The 18709-nt window shown below is 24.1% G+C and overlaps 9 protein-coding genes across 9 annotated transcripts, besides 1 other annotated feature; 3 read left to right on the forward strand and 6 right to left on the reverse strand.

Moving 5' to 3' along the window:
* Nucleotides 1–394: 394 nt before the first annotated feature.
* Nucleotides 395–1549, reverse strand: EHI_197220 (uncharacterized protein; the record flags this gene model as incomplete). The annotated part of the gene is made up of 2 exons (XM_648888.1): nt 395–769; nt 824–1549. 2 exons carry the CDS (start codon nt 1547–1549, stop codon nt 395–397), a joined length of 1101 nt encoding a protein of 366 aa, XP_653980.1.
* Nucleotides 1550–1634: 85 nt separating this feature from the next.
* On the reverse strand, nt 1635–4129 carry EHI_197230 (formin homology 2 domain containing protein; the record flags this gene model as incomplete). Its single annotated transcript, XM_648889.1, has 2 exons — nt 1635–1776; nt 1833–4129. The coding sequence occupies 2 exons, from the start codon at nt 4127–4129 to the stop codon at nt 1635–1637; spliced, it is 2439 nt and encodes an 812-aa protein (XP_653981.1).
* Nucleotides 4130–4309: 180 nt separating this feature from the next.
* EHI_197240 (uncharacterized protein) lies at nt 4310–4996 on the reverse strand (the record flags this gene model as incomplete). The annotated part of the gene is made up of 1 exon (XM_648890.1): nt 4310–4996. One exon carries the CDS (start codon nt 4994–4996, stop codon nt 4310–4312), a length of 687 nt encoding a protein of 228 aa, XP_653982.1.
* A 76-nt stretch (nt 4997–5072) lies between these two features.
* Nucleotides 5073–5672: a repeat region.
* A 57-nt stretch (nt 5673–5729) lies between these two features.
* On the forward strand, nt 5730–6350 carry EHI_197250 (acetyltransferase, GNAT family; the record flags this gene model as incomplete). The annotated part of the gene is made up of 1 exon (XM_648891.1): nt 5730–6350. The coding sequence occupies one exon, from the start codon at nt 5730–5732 to the stop codon at nt 6348–6350; it is 621 nt and encodes a 206-aa protein (XP_653983.1).
* Nucleotides 6351–8184: 1834 nt separating this feature from the next.
* On the forward strand, nt 8185–9513 carry EHI_197260 (Sand family protein; the record flags this gene model as incomplete). The annotated part of the gene is made up of 1 exon (XM_648893.1): nt 8185–9513. The coding sequence occupies one exon, from the start codon at nt 8185–8187 to the stop codon at nt 9511–9513; it is 1329 nt and encodes a 442-aa protein (XP_653985.1).
* A 115-nt stretch (nt 9514–9628) lies between these two features.
* EHI_197270 (uncharacterized protein) lies at nt 9629–10510 on the forward strand (the record flags this gene model as incomplete). Its single annotated transcript, XM_648894.2, has 1 exon — nt 9629–10510. One exon carries the CDS (start codon nt 9629–9631, stop codon nt 10508–10510), a length of 882 nt encoding a protein of 293 aa, XP_653986.1.
* A 703-nt stretch (nt 10511–11213) lies between these two features.
* EHI_197280 (protein kinase domain containing protein) lies at nt 11214–12832 on the reverse strand (the record flags this gene model as incomplete). Its single annotated transcript, XM_648895.1, has 2 exons — nt 11214–12646; nt 12709–12832. The coding sequence occupies 2 exons, from the start codon at nt 12830–12832 to the stop codon at nt 11214–11216; spliced, it is 1557 nt and encodes a 518-aa protein (XP_653987.1).
* A 551-nt stretch (nt 12833–13383) lies between these two features.
* On the reverse strand, nt 13384–14412 carry EHI_197290 (uncharacterized protein; the record flags this gene model as incomplete). Its single annotated transcript, XM_648896.1, has 1 exon — nt 13384–14412. The coding sequence occupies one exon, from the start codon at nt 14410–14412 to the stop codon at nt 13384–13386; it is 1029 nt and encodes a 342-aa protein (XP_653988.1).
* Nucleotides 14413–15144: 732 nt separating this feature from the next.
* EHI_197300 (phospholipid-transporting ATPase IIA, putative) lies at nt 15145–18336 on the reverse strand (the record flags this gene model as incomplete). Its single annotated transcript, XM_001913430.1, has 1 exon — nt 15145–18336. One exon carries the CDS (start codon nt 18334–18336, stop codon nt 15145–15147), a length of 3192 nt encoding a protein of 1063 aa, XP_001913465.1.
* Nucleotides 18337–18709: the final 373 nt, after the last annotated feature.

The following is an 18709-nucleotide window of genomic DNA, read 5'->3' on the forward strand; positions in this document are numbered from 1 at the left end:
ATAATAATCTTTCACTAAACTTTTTCGTATTTAAAGAGAGATAATAGAAACAAAATCCATTGAATAATTAATGGAAGATAAAACAAAGACAACCACTAAACCAAAAACAACTGATACTACTCAGAAACTTAAACGACCTTTGTCAGCTTATTTCCTTTATTCTAAAGATGTAAGAAAGAGTGTTGTAGAGGCTAATCCAACTTTAAAAAATACAGAAATTATGAAAATCATTGGAGAAAAATGGAAGGGATTAAGTGACCAAGAAAAGAAAAAGTATAATGATCTACATGATGTTGCAAAGAAAGAATATGAAAAATTGAAAAAAGAAAGAGAGATGTAATTGTTTCATGTACTTACAATAACATTTAAATTAAAAATATATTTTATTTGACTTTTATTTCTTTATTGTTTTTTTAGCATCAAGAACAACAAACAACGCATAAGGTATTTCAAATGTTGTTAACCGTTCTCTAAATCTTAGTTGAATCATACCGACTCCTGAGGTTAATTCAAACATAAAATAGCCTGGAGTTATTGGAATCATTTTATTATATAATTCTTTGTTTTTAATAAAGAACCTAGTAGAAGATGTTATCAACTGAGATTGGATTGTGATAATTTGTGGTAATGAGTTTACAATACACGGAGAAATAATAAATTGATTTTGTGAAGAAGGTTGTATAAAGTTAATTAACGAATTCAATCCATAAAAACACTGGTCACTCTGAATCTTTTTTGGTTTGAAAGGAACAATAGTTCTTTGAAGAATCTTTTAATGAATTTATTCTATTACATGAAATAAAGATAAAAAAAAACACCAAACAGCAACTTCATTTTCAGCAGTAAGGACATCATTCATTTTTAATTGAAGCAGACATTTTATAGAAGTAAATACATCTTTTTCTCTTGTATTGAGTTGGGTTAGTTTTTGGTCTTTCATTAATTGTTGAAGAGATCTTAAATCTTTACAGAATAAGAGTAAAGTATTACAACAAAGGTCTATTCTATGAATTAGGTTTGATTCCAAAAGTGAAATATCATTAGTGAAATAATTATAAAATTCATTTTGTAAAGAAGAAAGTTCAGTTTGTTGTTGATCGAATTGACCAATGAGTTTTAATAGAGATTTATAATATTTTGATATTAAATTTTCTTTCCAATGTTTTCTGTCGAATTGAATTTGTTTATAAAAGAGATATTTTTTATATTTTGTTGAACAATATGAACATGAATAAATATCATATTTTTCAAGTTTACTATTAAATCTATTAGGAGGAAAGTGATATTCTATAATATCACAACAATCAAGACAAATGTTATTTAAACCACAAAACTGACAATTAATTGTTAAAGATAAAAGTATTGTTTTGTGACATTGAACACAAGTTGTATATTTTATATGAGTTTTAAATAATGATTTTTGACATATTTTCATTTGTTCATGTCTATCTAAATAATCTAATTGTTTTTCAAGTTCTTTGTATTGATTAGTATTAATTAATTGGTTTATTTCTTTTAGTTGTGGAGTATAGTCTTTGATAAAAGACATATTAGTTAAGGTAATTTTTAGTTTTAATTTTTTAGTTCTATCAAAGAAGTTATAACAAAATTTAATGATGTTTATTAAAATTATATTAATAAGAGAAAAGATCAATAGGACTTGGAACTTTTTCTCCGGATATTATTTGTTGAACGTAATTTTCAACTGGATCAGAATAATTAGTAGAAGGCAATGGCATCAATTCAAGGTCCATATACTCTGCGAGATGTTGACAACTACAAATAAGAATTTTAGAAGAAGAAAATTGTATTAAATCAAAATAAAAACAAACTCCATTACTGACGAAATATCTCTAACAAATTCTGAAAAAATTTTAAAAAATGAAGCAGAAGATTCTAACCCAAACCATTCTGTAACAGAATTTACAAGAGTATCTAATCGTTCAGATATTTTAAAAGCATTAGAAATAGTTTGTTTTAATGTTTCTATTGAATTTTTTAAGTTAAGTGAACAAGTATCTTTACATACTTTACGTAAATCATGTAATTCATTACTTAATGGTTCTAATGCTTTTGATGATTTAAGAAGAAGTGTTCTAGCATCTTCTGTATTAAAAATAGCATCTCTACAAATTGCTATTTGTTCTAATAATAATACTGGATCTACTTGTCCAAGAACAAATTTAAGTCCATTTTGTAAAAGACCAGGAACATCTTTTAATAAAAGAAGAGCTTCTAATGAGAAAGCATCAGCTCTACAACGTAAAGGACTAGAAGCATTAAGAATATTTCCAAAATTTAAAGTAACTTTCAAAGTCATTAATAATTCTTGAGAAGACTGTAATGTATTAAGACAATCAGCTATAGTAGTCATAATTGTTGTAGCTTTATCAATATCAATATTAATACATCTAATTTTATACCATATAGTTAATTTATTTGTTAAATATGGTTCATTACATAATTGAACAGCAATAACTGAAGTAATATCAATTCCTTTAGAACCATTAATAATTTGATATTCAGCATTATTAGGAAGATATTTAATTAATGCTTCTATATCTTTTAAAGGGAAAGTATTATCTAAATTTTGAATTTTTTGTAATAAAATTTTATTTGCAGGTAAATGTAATTTAAGAAGAGAAAATCCAAGATATTTATGTAATGGATAATTAACTTGATTTGGATCGTTGTCTTCAATTACTTCATTAAAATTAAAATTATTTAATAAACCTTCAGTATCTTTTTCTCTAATATCAAAATCTTCCATTTCATCCCAAATAGTAGTGTCTGCTCCTCTTTGTAATGTAATTACTTTATGCCATGGTAATGGTGCAGTTTTAACTTGTTTTTGAATATTTTTCTTTTTAGGTATTCCTTGTTTATTATCTTTTTGCATTTTATGAATCATATCAAAATATGCCATTTCTTCTTTTGTTTCATTAATTTCATTCTTTTGTTTATGAAGTTCTTGAACATCAAATTTAAGTCTATCTCTTTTTCTTCTTAAATCTAAGACTTTAGACCTTAATTCAGCATCACTATATCCCATAATTTCAGTTGGAACTTTTGATTGCATTTCTTTATATTCTTTCTTTTTATCAATTATTTCTTTTTGAAGTCTTTTAATATCATTTTCATATATTAAAATATCTCCACGAAGTGAATCTAATTCATTTCTTAATTCATTAACTTCTTCTTCATTTGTTTTAAATTTATTTCTTATTTGATCTCTTTTACATGATTCTTCTTCTACTATTTTACTAATACTAAAAAATTCTTTTTTAGCTTTATCTTGTTTTACTTTTTGAGCATAATAAGTATTATTTTGTATTATTACTGCTTGTGTTTTAATATCTTCTGAATTAGGAAAATTTATTGTCATTTGTTCTACTGTTTTACTTAACCCCATACTTTCTAATTTCTTTGCAATAGACTTTTTCTTTTCTACACTACTTCCTATAAAAATTGACCCAATAACTAATGCTCCAAGTAATACTGTTTCTTCCATAGTTTTATCTTTCATCATTTTTAAAAGTAATTCATACGTTTGTTGTCCATGTTTTCTTGCATACTCTTTAGCTGCTTTTCTAACAATATCAATCCCACCAAATGTAACAATAATTGAAATAATTTCTGCTGCTTGCCATTTAATTGAAACATCTTCTTCACCCATTAATTCATATAATTTATTAGTAAATCGTTGTTCATCAATAATAATATCAAAAATTTTTTCTCTTGACATAGAAATACGTAATGTTGTTAATCCTTTTACGGTTGAAATCTCATCATATAATAACTCTATTAATACATCCAATCCATATTGACAAATAAATTCTCCTACTTCTTCATCTTTCATTGCATATGCTAAATCATTCATTAAATCTTCTCTTTCATCTTTTTCAGAAATATTCTTTAATCTTTGAACAAAAATTTTAGCACGAACTTTTGGTTTCATTTCAATTCTTATTTCATTATTCTCCCATTCAATTGAATATTCATCTTCATTTACGATACCAATTTCATTTAAAACATGGTCCATTATTTCTTTTTCATTCATCCCTGAACAGTCAATCATTTTACATCTTCTTTTGTCATTTTCACGTACTAAAATAACTTTAATACTCATAATGACTAAAAGATTTTTTTTTTTTTTTAAAGTTTTTATTATTTTAAGTTAATAATTACAAAAATTTTATAACATCAATTTTTTATTTTTTACTTTAATTTTTTTTTGTTATTCTTTTTATTTGTATTTTTATATTTTATTATTTTAAATTAAAAAACAAATTATTAAAAAAACTATTAATTAAAAGAAAGATAATGAAAATGATGTTGAAGTAAAAGGTGTTGAAAATGAAGTAAATTTTGGTATTAATGAAAGATATAATTCATTTGGAACAAAAGAATTCTCATTAATAAATACTTTATTATCTTTTGAAGACCAAGTTAATTGATATTCATCAATTTTTATTTTTATTAAGTCTAATACTTTTTTTTTAAAATCTTTCATTAATTCATTTGGAAAAGTAGTAACTTGAATTGTTTCAACACTACTTGAAAGTCCTTTAATAAAAACTGTGACAATAGGATATTCTTTAATTATTGTTAATGTGTTATTATTTTTTTTAATAAAGACTTCAGGAAGAGAAGTAAAGTTAAATTGATTATTTAATTTTTGTAATGTAGATTGATATAATTGATCAATAATAATAACATCAAAGTCTAATATAACTTGTGAGTTAATTAATGTTGGAGAATATACTTTACCTATTGATTTTATTTGTGAAGATTGAATGAGAGGTATTGAAGTATGAATTACTTGTTGAATTGAACTTAGAGGTTTTCCATCAATACACATTTGTTTTGCAATTCTTAGTCGATGTTGAATGTCAATAAAAAAGTCCATTGAAACCACTTTACAACCTTGAAAAGTAATATTAGGTTTCATTATTAATAAATCATTGATTAATTGAAAAAATTCAAATAATTCCATTAATAAATTTTAATTATTTAATTTTAGTTTTTTCTTTTTCTTTTTATTTTTTTTTTAAATTATATAATAAATAAGATCGAAGGTGGCACGTCTGAAACACCACACACAAACCCTAGTACAAATTCATTCTTCGACTCTCCCAGTTATTATCTGGTTATGACGGTGCCTTTGAATTAGGAATGTATTAGGGAATGCTGCAAAGGGTGCAGCAAGAGAATACAGTAGAATATTACGTGGATGTAATATAAGAATCTACTGAAGTGTGGGTATGACTAAAAGAAGATTAGTCAAAGTAAGACTAAAAGAAATATAGTCAAAGTAAGACTAAAAGAAATATAGTCAAAGTAAGACTAAAAAGAAGATTAGTCAAAGTAATACAGTAGTAATAAAATGATTCCTTCTCCCATTCATAAAATAAGAAAAATGAAATTCCTGAAAATTAAGGCAGAAAACAAACAAAGGCTTAAAAAGAAGAAATAAGCAGAAGAAGTTTGAAAAAACCTTAATAAGAAAAATAAAGCAAAGAAGTGCTTTCCTCATTTTGCAAGACAAACCTAAATGATAGGTTCAACAAAGAGATTACTCTTTTTTAATAAGCTCAGGGATGGGATTAGTCTCCCCTGAGCTAGGAAGAATAGATGAAAATTCTATTAATACTTAATTAACTACTTTTTATTTTTAAATTATATAATAATTTAATTCTAGTTTTTTTTTATTTCTATTCTTTTTTGTAATGGAAGTTAAATATCGTTTAATGAATCAAAAAGATTGGAAATTCATAAAAGAAATGGTTTGTCAAGCATGGGAAACTGATAAATATCTTCCTGAATATCTTGTAGATAGTTATTGTGAAGAATATTGTTCATATTGTTATTTACATTCAAATTATTGTATAGTTGCTGAAGAAAATGAGAAAGTAATAGGATTTTTAATGGGAAGAGATCAATCCATATTTAAAAAAAATAATATTTTGGAACAAAAAGTTAAAGAATTAAAGAAACAATTTCATTGTTATCCTGAAAGCTCTATTCTTATTAATTCAATTGAAAAATATTATGAAGAAGCAGAAAAAATAAACCAAAAATCAAATAAATCAATTCAAAATGAAGTTGTATTATTTATTGTAAATAAAGAATATCGTAAAAAAGGAATTGGGAAACAATTATTAAATGAATTTATTAAAATTCTTCAAAAAACAAACCAACATGATTTTTATTTAATAACAGATACATCATGTAATTATCATTTATATGACCATTTAAATTACATTCAAATAAATTCAGTTTTTTACCCATTTAAATTATCTAATTGTGTATTAAATATAACAATTTTTATCTACATTCATCATTTCTAATTGTTGAATGAATAAATTAACAATTATTTGAATTCTTTTTTGTTATTATTTAAATTTTTTTTACATAAAAAAAAGAAAAGTTTATGAAACAAAGACAAAAACTATATAAATAGTAAATTCATTTATTATTTTATACAAAAATGAAATTTAATGAAAAATTGAAAAAAAAAACATTCATTACTAACATCTTTCAATGAGTTGCAATAAAAATGCTCTTAAAAAGTATATTCCAAATCTTAAATGTTTGGTTTTATTTAATACATTTTTATTTTTATTAAATATTGTTAAATGTATTGTTATTATTAAAAACTTTTTTATGTATTAATGTTTTTAGGTAGTTTGTTTTGTACAATGCTCTCTATTTGGGGAGCTATTTTCTTAGTTATTCTTTGTATTTTTGCTGATAGTTATACTGTAAAAAAAGGAAAGATGTTAAAAGATGATTTTGATTTTCTTCTTTTAAGAATCAATCTTGGTGTAGCTGCTGGGTTGTATGGGCTTTTTGTGATTGGCTGTGGAGTATGGTCTGTTATTCTTATTATAAAACAAGTTCACTCAGGAAATAAAGTAGAGTATTATTAAATGAAATTTTAAAATGTGTTTTTTGTTCATTTAGTTATTAAAAACAAACAAACCATCATCATTAGAATGATAACTTGGTGTTAATTTCATCTTTCATCTCTTTATTTTTATTCTCTTTCTATTTTGTTTTCTTCTTTGAATTTTATATCAAAAATTACTCTAACATAACAACAAAATAATTTATTTAATTTTACTCTTTTGTTATTTCTTTTTCTTTTTATAAAAATAATTTGTTTTTTGATGTTATTTAATTATCAAAAGATTTGTCTTCTCGTTTATTTAGAATAACATACTTATTTATTAAATCAATTTTTATCAACTTCTTTATAGTTTTGACTATTTATCTTGGTTGTTTATCATAATTGTATTATTCTGTTATTAATTTTCTTATTTTTACCAAAATAAACTGTCAATAATCTAGATAAAAATCCTTTGTTTCTTGATAAGAAATATTTTGGATGAATAAAAATAAATTGAATTGATATGAATTGAGCTTGTTTATTCTGGCATACAGAGTTTCTAAAAATAATTGACAAAATATCATTTTTGTTCTTTAAATTAAAGTCTAACAATATATTTATTAATCAACACTAGACAACATTGATAATGACAATAACATTTATATATCTTTTCACTATACCTTCATGAAAAAAAAAATAAAAAATAAAATAGTTTAAAAATATTTTATTAGTATCACCAATAAGAGTCTTTAATTATTTATATTCTAATTAATTTATCTAATTCTAATTGTACAAAAAGAAATATACACAATACTATTTTAAATATATATAATTATTTCCAGTACTTAATAAATAATAATAATAAGAAAGCCATTAATATCCTAATTGTTGATAAAACAAAAATTATTAACAAGAGTAATGATTTGGAATTGAAAACTATTTTTAATGCATTATCATATTTAATCTACAACTTCATTAAAAATATTTATTATCTAATATATTACTTTCTCATAAAGTATTAAAAACTTGTGTACAAAATGAGTTTTTGAGTGAATATCAAACAACAACTTTTTTAAAACAACGTATGAAAAAAAAAGAAGGTTATAGTACTTTTATTCACCACAAAAGACAAATTATTTTAGTGTTATTTTAGATAAGGAAAATAAGACATTGTAATACGAATAAATACACCCTTAAAAGAAATACTTAATAATCATAAATGTTATAAATGACCAAATAATATGTTAAAAAGAAAAAATGAAAAAGAAACTTAAAAAGAAAAAAAAAAGAAAATGTCTTCTCGAAGAAGTACCACTCCATTATCTCCAATAGCTTTCAATGAAAGTTATGCAGAGAATTGGGCCCATCATATGGTAGAAGACCCAAGTTGCCCTGAATGGTTTTTACATCATAAACATATGTTTGTTTATACATTAGCAGGAAAACCTGCATTTTCACGATATGGGAATGATATTGAATTAGCACCATTTATGGCAACATTATTAGCTATAACAAGTGTTGTAAATGACAATAATGATGAATTAAAATATGTAAGAAGTAATGAACATTTATATGTTTTCTTAAATAAAGGACCATTACAATTTTGTTGTGTTTCTAATACAAAAGAACAACCAGAAATAATAATAAAACAATTACAATTTTTATTTTGTACTATTTGTAGTATAATTCCATTTCCATCAATTCAAAGTATCTTTGATAAATCATATGGAACAGATTTTAGAAATGTTATTGGAGGAACATATAATCAAATGAAATGTGCTATAAGTCATGGTAATATGTCATCAGGACTATTATTTAATGCATTTGATATTGAACAATTTCCTACAACAATAAGAAATTATTTAACTGAAAATATTCAAACAATTGTGTCACAAACAAATATTGAATTATTTAAAGCAAATAATGATTGTATTTTATTTTCTGCTTTAATTTTAAATAGTAAAATAGTAGTATTAGGTAAAAGAAGTGCTAATCTTACCCCAATGGATTCACAAGTTTTAATTTCATTTGTACGTTCTATTTCATCTAGAAAGACTATTTCTTGGATGCCATTATGCTTAAATGATTTTAATGAAAAAGCACAAATTCATGTCTTTGTAAAATATATTACAACATCATTTTCTATTGTTTTAGTTGCTACTCAACCTACATCAATGAATTATTTAACTAAATGTTATAAAACATTTAAACATACAATTAAGCAATCTAAGTTTTGGAATCAAATTGAAGCTCCAACACCAACTGTTTGTCCATATATTATTAAAAATGAAATTCTTCATTTTGTTGTATATTCAAAAAATGATAATCAAGTATTTATGTCTCCATTCACTATTCATACAACTCGTAAAGAACAAAAAAGATTATTTAGAATATATGAAAATTTATATATTGGTCTTACTAAAGAAAAACTTAAACAAGAAATGTTTGTATTTGATGATGAAATAATTGTAACTGTAGAAAATAATACTCATTATGCTTTTATCACTTTTAGTAAATTCCAAGAAAACAAAGTAAAAATGATGAAAACAGCAACTGCTGTTTTATCTTGGGCAATTAAAGAAGATTCATTATGGATTAAAAAGTTTGCTCAATTTTCTTAAATTAATTCATTTTTAATTATAATTTTATTATTACAATTTATTATTTAAAATAAAAATTATAGTAAAACTATTAATTTATTATATAATATTTCATCTTTCTATTAAAGTAGAGAATATGAATATTCAATTTACTTATAATATTATTTGTAATCAACATTGTTTATTTAGTTCAGAAAAAATTGACTCACCACTGGCATTTATTGTTATACCTGGTAATCCTTCTATTATTGAATTTTATAAAGAATTTTCATGTGCATTAATAGAACTATTTAATTATCCAACAATTATTGTTTCTTTATGTAAAAATGGAGAACATTCACTTGGAGTTCATCAAGCAATTCATTTAAAAATTCAATTTTTCAATGAAATATTTCAGAAATATCCAAATACTAAATTTATTATTTTAGGTCATTCTATTGGTAATTATATTACTTTACAAGCATTACGTCAAATAGATCAATCTCGAATTGTTGGTTATTATGGTTTATTCCCTGCACTTATTAATTTAAAACAATCTTTTTGCACTTTATATAAAATAATTACATACTCTCCTTTTATTATTACTTGTCTTGCTTTCTCAACACATTTACTTCAACTTTTACCGTTATCTTTAATAACTTTCTTCTTTTCTTTAGTTACTGATGTTCCAAAACAATATATTCCAATACTGAAAGATCATTTAGACCCTCAAATGACTGGTCAAATGCTTTCTTTATGTAAAGATGAAGGTGTTCAAATTAAAGAATACCCTGACGATTTTATTCAATTCTTAAATACTTTTCATTCTAAACTTCATCTAATTTATGGTAAAAATGATGTATATGGAAATGAGAATGTTGCTCGTGATATGATGCAACGTTGTCCACAAGCTCAAATTATTATTACTGATATTTTACATGCTTTTGTTCTTGGATACGTTCAAAATGTTATTGAGGTTATTTCTCCAATGCTAAAAGAAACAATCCAATTGTTTGAGCATCAAATGATAGAAGAATAACTATATTCCTTTTTATAAAATATATTTTATATTCCTTTTGTTTTGATAATTATTGAATAAATCATAAAAATAAACAAAGCTTTGTTATAAAAAATTTATTCAACTCTCTTTTATAACACAACCAAAAATTCATTTGTTCATTACAAATTAACACCATAAAATAAAAGTTTGTAATAATAAAATATATATTAATTCTCTACAAATTTCATATCTCATTTCATTGACTTTTACTACTTATATTTTTTAATTTCCTAAAGTTGAATAGACTCTCACATCAGAAAGTATGTGTAGTAAAAAAATATCTTAAAAACTCTGGAATAAAGTCTTTTACTTTTAATTTCTTGATATCTTGATACTTTAACAAAAGACCAACTAATGAATATAATAATTCAATTTAAAACATTTCATATAATATTAAAAAAAAATAACTTCATTGATTCTTTACTAAATAATTGTCCAATCTAAATATTATAATTACTTAGACTAAACAACTTAACAAAAACATTTCTTTATTTATTAAATTACTACATCTTACAAATAGTCTCATGGTGTTATTAAGAATTAAAAATGTATTGATAATATTAGGATTATTTTTGTTAATGAAACAGTGCTTCAAAAAGAGAGTTAACTAAAGTACCAAAACGAACAAAATGAAAAATAAAAAGGATAAAGCAATTAATAGTACAATTAAATAAATAAACCATTAACAATGAACAAAAAATGGATGATTGAAATAACTATTCCAATCAATTCTTATAGATTCTTTTTGAATTAAACGTGAAATAAGATTCCTTAATAAACTTAAATGAGTGTCGTTGTTAACTTTTTGAGGAAATACTACATGAGGGTTTTCATTTCTTAGAGTTTGTGAGGTATTAATTTCATTAGGAAAACACCCACAAACCATTCTAAAAAGCATTACACCAACAGAATATAAATCACTCTTTAATGATGGACTAGAATTATTGTAAATCTCTGGACCTAAGTATAAAGGAGTTCCAACCTTAACATGCTCTATCCCACTGTTAATAGCACGACAAAACCCATAATCAGCTAATTTAACTTGAAGATTAAATGGAAGTTCTGCCTTTGATCCAGGAATAGTTGTTAATAAAACGTTATCTAATTTAATGTCTCTATGAACCATCATCTTTTTATATAATAAATACTTTAACCCATCATTAATTTGAGAAATAAAATAAACAATATCTTCTTCTTTTAAATCATGGGTGTTTATATATTGAGCAAGGGTACCAAAGTTACAATATTCCATTACAAGATAATAATACATCTTACTTCTGTTAGCCTTAATTCCGAGTCTAGAGACAAAAGACTCAGAAGACTCAATATAATCTACTAATGACATCAAATTAGGATGACTTAATAATTTCATTGCTCGGGCTTCTCTTTGAAGAATATCAGCCCTAGATGATTGTTTCATAGCATATATAACTCCATCACGTTCAACTTTAACAACTAACCCAAAAGCCCCATTACCGATAAACTCAAGAGGGGTATAATTATCTAAAGACCCATGGGGTAATTGTTGAAACTCATAACACCGAAATAGAAATTCAGAGTTACTTAACTCTTCAAGAGAAACTAACTCTTTATTTTGAATAAATTTCATAACTTGACCAATAAAATAAGTATCTGACTCATCTTGGGGAATCACTTTAGAAACAATGTCATTTATTAATGAAAGAATAAAAGGAGTAGTTTTTGTAATATTCATATTTGGAAGAATAGTCATTGGTAAGACAAATGCCAATGGAGAAAGTAATAAATGAGGAATAGGAGATGATGGACTATCACAACGAGACTTAAAACAGGTTGAAATAGAATCTTGCATGAAAACTAAAGATTGAGAAGATACATGTGCAGGAAGTATAGTAATGGCTTGAAGAATATAACGAAAATCTGCTAAGAAATAACGTGCTTCATCTGAAGTAATCTTGTTATTCATTCTGTCTTCAAAAGAAAAAGAATCATTACAGAGAATAAAAATTTGATGTTCTGTTTGATAAACAGTATCAATATGAAGGAGTGGAAGAGAACTAACATGTTTGATTGATTGAAGTCTTTTAATAACGTGGTTACATTTCTTTTCATTTTGAAATGAAGAGGCAAAAATGTCTATATTCAAATTAATATCTCATACTCTTTTTGAAAAGATAAATAAAATAAGTAAAACAAACTAAATAATGTAAATTGTTTAAAACTAGAGTCATTTCTAAAAACTAAGGAAACTTCACCATATTTTAATGATCCAACCAATAAGTCTTTAGTTTGAATGATTTCAAAATTAACTCCAACACTCATAGTGAGAAAGTGCTCAACTTGTACATCCATTATTAATAAAATATGACAATTTTAAGATTAAATCATTTCCTTTTTGAAATCTTATGAAAGGATAAAAATTAATGACTTAATGTTATTTCTGATTTTTCTTTTCGTTCCACAGTTTTCTTTTTTCATATTTTTTCATGTTTTTTTTTTTTGGATTTCCCGATAAAAACGTTTAAAAGGATTTTTTTCCATTATTCGATAAAACTTTATTAGTTAAATATAAGAAATAAATTAAAATGAAAAGGAAATTAAATTCATAACAAAAATTATTTTTGACATGACTTTTCATGTCTTGTTTTTCGGGATTAATAAAAACAATAGCTAATTTTAGGTATGGCGTTTAACTTCTAAATAAAGGTCTTTATAAAAAAGAAAAGAAAAAAAAAACAAAAGAATCAGAGTTAAAATTTATTTTCATAAATTAAAATAAAAGATTATTTTGGGTAAATGTTTTTAGGGAGTTAATAAATAAACAAATTTTGAGAAGACTTCAATAAAATTAAAACAAATAAGAAACAAATAAGTTATTGAATTAAATTCTTATCATTTCCAAGAAAATATAAGGTTAATAAATAAGATGCAAATTTTGATATTTCTTTATCTTCAGAAGGAATATATTTTTCTAACACAGAAACAAATTGGTGATGATAGAAAATAGGAAGAAATGGATTTTTTTGTTGGTCAATTTCATCTCCAGCAATAAATATTTTTAATATTGTAGTTAAGTATAATTTAATCATTTCTGGATCATCTGCTTCAACTGTTGTTAGTGGTATACAATTTTCTTTTGGAGTATATAACTCAAGAATTAATTCATTAGGAAGAATAGAAGACAACGATATTAATTTCCAATAAATTTGTTTTTGAATTGTTTTATTACTAATTGAATCATAACACTGAATTACTTTTTGAATTATACCACATTTAATAAATCCTTCTGCAATATTTTGTATTGAAGTAAATACATCAATAACAAACCATGTCTTTTCTATTAATTTTTGTTTTAAATCATCTGATGATTCTGAAAGATAATAGTCTAATGTTTTCTTTAAAACATCTACTCCTCTATTATCTAATATTTCAACTAAATATATTTCTGTTTCTTTAGAACAATATAATTCTAAATATTCCATAACTTTATATAATAACTTCCCATTTTTATAATTACTAATTTGATATATATCTTTTAATATTTCATTTTCTTTATAATAAATTACTGTGTCTTCTAATTGTAATAATAAATACCCACAGTTTAATATACTCATTATTATTTCTTCATTTTCTTCTTCTTTTAACCATTTAAATGGAATTATTCCTTTATATATTTCTAAATTTTGAATAATATTACACCCTTTACATAACTCTTCTAACAATGAAATTATTTGAATTTTTTCAGTATTATTTATCTTTGTATCATTAGTTTTATTTCTTATCATTTCAAATCCTCCTTCTTTTTGAAATCCAATAATATCTGATTTAATATTTTGTTTGAGTAATTGATAATCTTCATCATTTCCCTTCCCTAATGTTATTCGTTCAATTATCTCTTTCATTTTTGTTTTCAGTTCAAATATTCTAAAACCCTAATTATTTTTAATTTTTTTTTTGTTATTGTTATAAATCCATTAAAAACAAAAATTGTTTTAAAAAGTATGTTAAGAACAAACCAAAACCATATTTGATTTAGGTGATTGACGTTTTGGAAATATTCTCTGTCTGTAACTTACTACATAGGAAATTTTCTGACGGAACTAAAAATAACTTCCAAAAAAATAACATTTTTATTTGAAATATTGAGTCTCTTTAAGTTGGTTTAAATGTTCAGTATAGTTATTTAATTAAACAATAATTATATTATATTATACAATGTGCTTTTGTAAATATAGAATGTTTGTCATTTGTTGTCTCAAATTACGAACCACCTTGTTAGTGAAATAATTACAGAATGAGTGGTATTATTTCAACTCAAACTAAGAGAGAATATAAATGATGTTAAGTCAAGAATATGTTAAAAATAACAGTACTTAATTCAAAGCAAGATATATAGCATTATACTCTCATTCTTTGTTAATAATCTTCATTAATAAGAAAAAGCATAAATTAAAAAAGTAAATTAAAAAAAATGTTTCTCATTGGGATTAGATTGTAATATAATTTTTCCCAACAAAAATTCTAATGAAACATTATATTAAAATCAAAGTTAATTTAGAAAAAAGAAGTCTATAAAAAAAATTATAATAAATTTAAGTGAGGTTTAGAGTAAAAAGAATTAAAAGAACAAAGAATTAATTTAATGCAGAGTAAGAAGAGTCAACGGTTTGATAATTTTGTTGAAGAGTAATATATGGGTTTGGATTTAAAGTGAAACTAACGTTTGATTTTCGTTCCAATTTAGCAATTTTTGGAGGACAAAGAAGATTAAAGAAATAAGAAATAAATCTTGGAGCTAGAGGTGCTAATAAGCAAATAAAGACATGAAGATAGAATTTAGCTGATCTAATATAACTAAGATTTTGAACATCATCAGGAAGAATATAAAAGACTGAAAAAATGAGGATAAATGATAAAACATAACTAAATAATAAATACCAATTCCAAGTTTTAACTTGACTTGCACAATCTAAAAGATAAATAATATTTAAAACCAAAAATGAAAGATTTGCAAGTTCTTTTTGTTCATGAGTTAATAATAAAGATATAATTAAGATCATTGTACCTTCATATATTGATGTAGTTAACCATTGATAAAATACTTTAATACTTAAATCACTTTTTTCTCTTAATTGTTTATAAATTTCAGGGAATTTACGAGTAGAATATCTATACAAATCAAAATCTGTGATAAACATAATAATAGGTAATTGATTAAACATAGTAGTAAAGAAAATCATATACCAACCAATATATAATGGTAATGGTGCAAAATTAAATATAGAACAATATAATAATTGCATTGTTGTCATAATAATTCCTCTATGAATAATAATATGAGATAATAAAGAAGTTCGTTTATATGCATTTCTACCATGCCATAAAAATAACTCTGGAATATATCCAAATTGTTGTGTTGAAAAGTCAGCTGCTAATGCTGCTTGTTTTCCTTCTTTTCCTTCAACTCCAATACCAACATCAGCTTCTCTAATCATACCAACATCATTACCACCATCACCAACAGCACAAGTGTTTCTGCCTAATTTTTTTGCTGCAAGAACAACTTCAGCTTTTTGTTGAGGTGAACAACGAGCACAAATAACAGCTTTTGAAACATCACAAAATAGAAAGAATGAACGTGGGAAACAATCAAGACAATGTTGTAATGCCTCTCCATCAATCACAATTGCTTTTTCAATAGAGTTTGTTGTTTTAATAATAGTAGCAACTTCTTCAATAGAACCAGTAATAGTAATAATTTCAGTGTCTCGTGGAATAATTGTTGAAGTTTGTCCTATTCCAATGGCTGTTTCAATTTTATCACCAGTTAACATCCATATTTTAATATCAGCTCTTCTTAAGGTTTCAATAGTTTGTGGAACATTATCTTGTAATCTATCTTCAACTCCAGTAACACCAATGAGATTTAAATTTTTCTCAAGAAGATTAAAAGCATTATTTACTTTTTCATCACGATAAGTTAATGACATTTTAGCTTCATTCATTTCATGTTCAAATTGAGAATATTCATTATCATTAATAATTTTCATTGCAAAAACTAATGTTCTCATATCTTCACGAGCAAGTTCAGTAGATTTTTCAACACACCATTCATTTGGTAACATTCTTTTTAATACACTTTCAGCACCTTTCATAAGTAATACTTTTTTATTATTTTCTTCTATTATAATACCCATTCTTTTTCTTTCACTTGAAAATGGAATAAGACTTAAAATTTTTATTTTTCTTTCACCTTTAGAAGTATTTAATATCATTTCTTCAGTATCTCTTTCAGTTAAAATTATTCCAATTTTCTCAACAAATTGAACCATTGCAATTTCATCAGGAGATGATGCTTGATAATATAAATTACCATCACCACTTTTTGTTGGAGTAACATTATGACAAATAGCCATAGCAAATAAAGCCTTAAGAATAAGACGATTTTCATTTGATTCTTCATTAGTAAAAATAAGTTCATTAGAATTTAATTCATCTTCAACAAGAATTTTTGTAGTTTCAATATCTTCACAATTAATTTCTCTTTTATTTTCCATTGTAAATTTCTTAAAAATCATTTCGTTCACAGTTAATGTTCCTGTTTTATCTGTAAATAATTGATCAACTCTTCCAAGTGCTTCAGGAAGATTAGTGTTTCTTACAGAACATCCAGGAATATTAGGATCATAATTAATTAATAATGAATAAAATACTTTTGATATTTCTAAATTAATTCTTAATGAAATAGGAATCATTGGAGCAGCAAGAATAACATATCTCATAAATGTAACAAATGTAAATTTTCCATAAATTGTTGTACATATTGTCATAACTAAAACTACAATAAATAATAATAATATACAAATTCCTGTTACTCTATTTAATTCTCTTTCAGTTACTCCCATTTTATGAACTGGTTCTTCTTTAGACATTTCTATTTTTGTTTCTTTTCCAGTATAAACAACTACTCCAATAGTTTCTTCTCCTGCAACAGTTAATCCACTCCACATTACATTCTCAATATCAAGAGTTAATGGAATATTTGTTTCTCTTATTCTTCCTGCAAATTTTTTAATATCAGTATTTGGTGCTTCAACATCAATAATCATTGGTTTTAATGGAATATCTTGTTTATCAATATTTTGTGTAAATGGAACTGTTTTTCTAATTTTCCAATCAGTTTCTCCATCTAATTGTGTTGTTTTAACAAAACATAATCCATTCTTTCCTGTTGTATGAAGAGCAATCATATCTGCTGGTACTCTTTCATTTTTATGCATTAAAATAATATCACCAACTTGAATATCTTTAGACTTTACTTTTATTTCTCCTTTATCTGTAAGTTTTGTATAAATTTGATTATTAATTTTACCATCTTGAATTCTTGTATGAATTTCATCAAATAATTCTTTTAATACTGCAACTGTTAAAACAAAGACTAATGGAACTACATGTTGAAAAAGATATCCAACTTTACATGCTGGAATAAATTGTGTGATAATAGTTACTAAAAAGAAAATATTATATGTATATTTGAATTGTCTAAGATATGCTAATGGAATAAAATTCCACCATTGATATTTATTATTTTCAACTTTATTTGATTGATATCGTTTTTGTTCTTCTTTAATACTTGGAAGGTGAATAGTACGAGGCTCATAAAATGGTTTGTATGTCCATAATATAGGTATCTTTTGATGCCATCTTCTAAAATCTCTATGTGTTGTAAATAATTTCCCTGGATCTGAAATAACTTTATATTGAAACTCAAATGGTTTCCTCATCTTTTGAACAAAGTCATTGTATTTATCATCAACTTCTTCCATAATGTTTTATCTCAATGACTCTCTTTTTTAGTTCTTTTGAGTTTATTTATTGTTTTATATAACGAATATTTATTTCTTGTATTTTTTTTGTTCATGTTAATTGAGTATTTAAATGAACAACAAGACTATGAAATTTTAGATATACTAATTCAATTCTTATTATTGATAGTATAGTTCATTTCTCTTTAATTATTGAAATAGAATGATTCATTATTTTAAAGTATTTTCATGTTATTTTAGATAAGCAAATTAATATAACTAGAAAGACAGAGAATGAATATGTATTATTAGAAATAAAACAAAGTTATATTCTATTACTTAAACCATTAACAAGTATTTCAATCAACATAATAAAATAATACAATTAAGAATA

Source organism: Entamoeba histolytica, genomic scaffold (assembly GCF_000208925.1).
Source record: "Entamoeba histolytica HM-1:IMSS scf_1104750519255 genomic scaffold, whole genome shotgun sequence".
NCBI classification, from domain to species: Eukaryota; Evosea; order Mastigamoebida; family Endamoebidae; genus Entamoeba; species Entamoeba histolytica.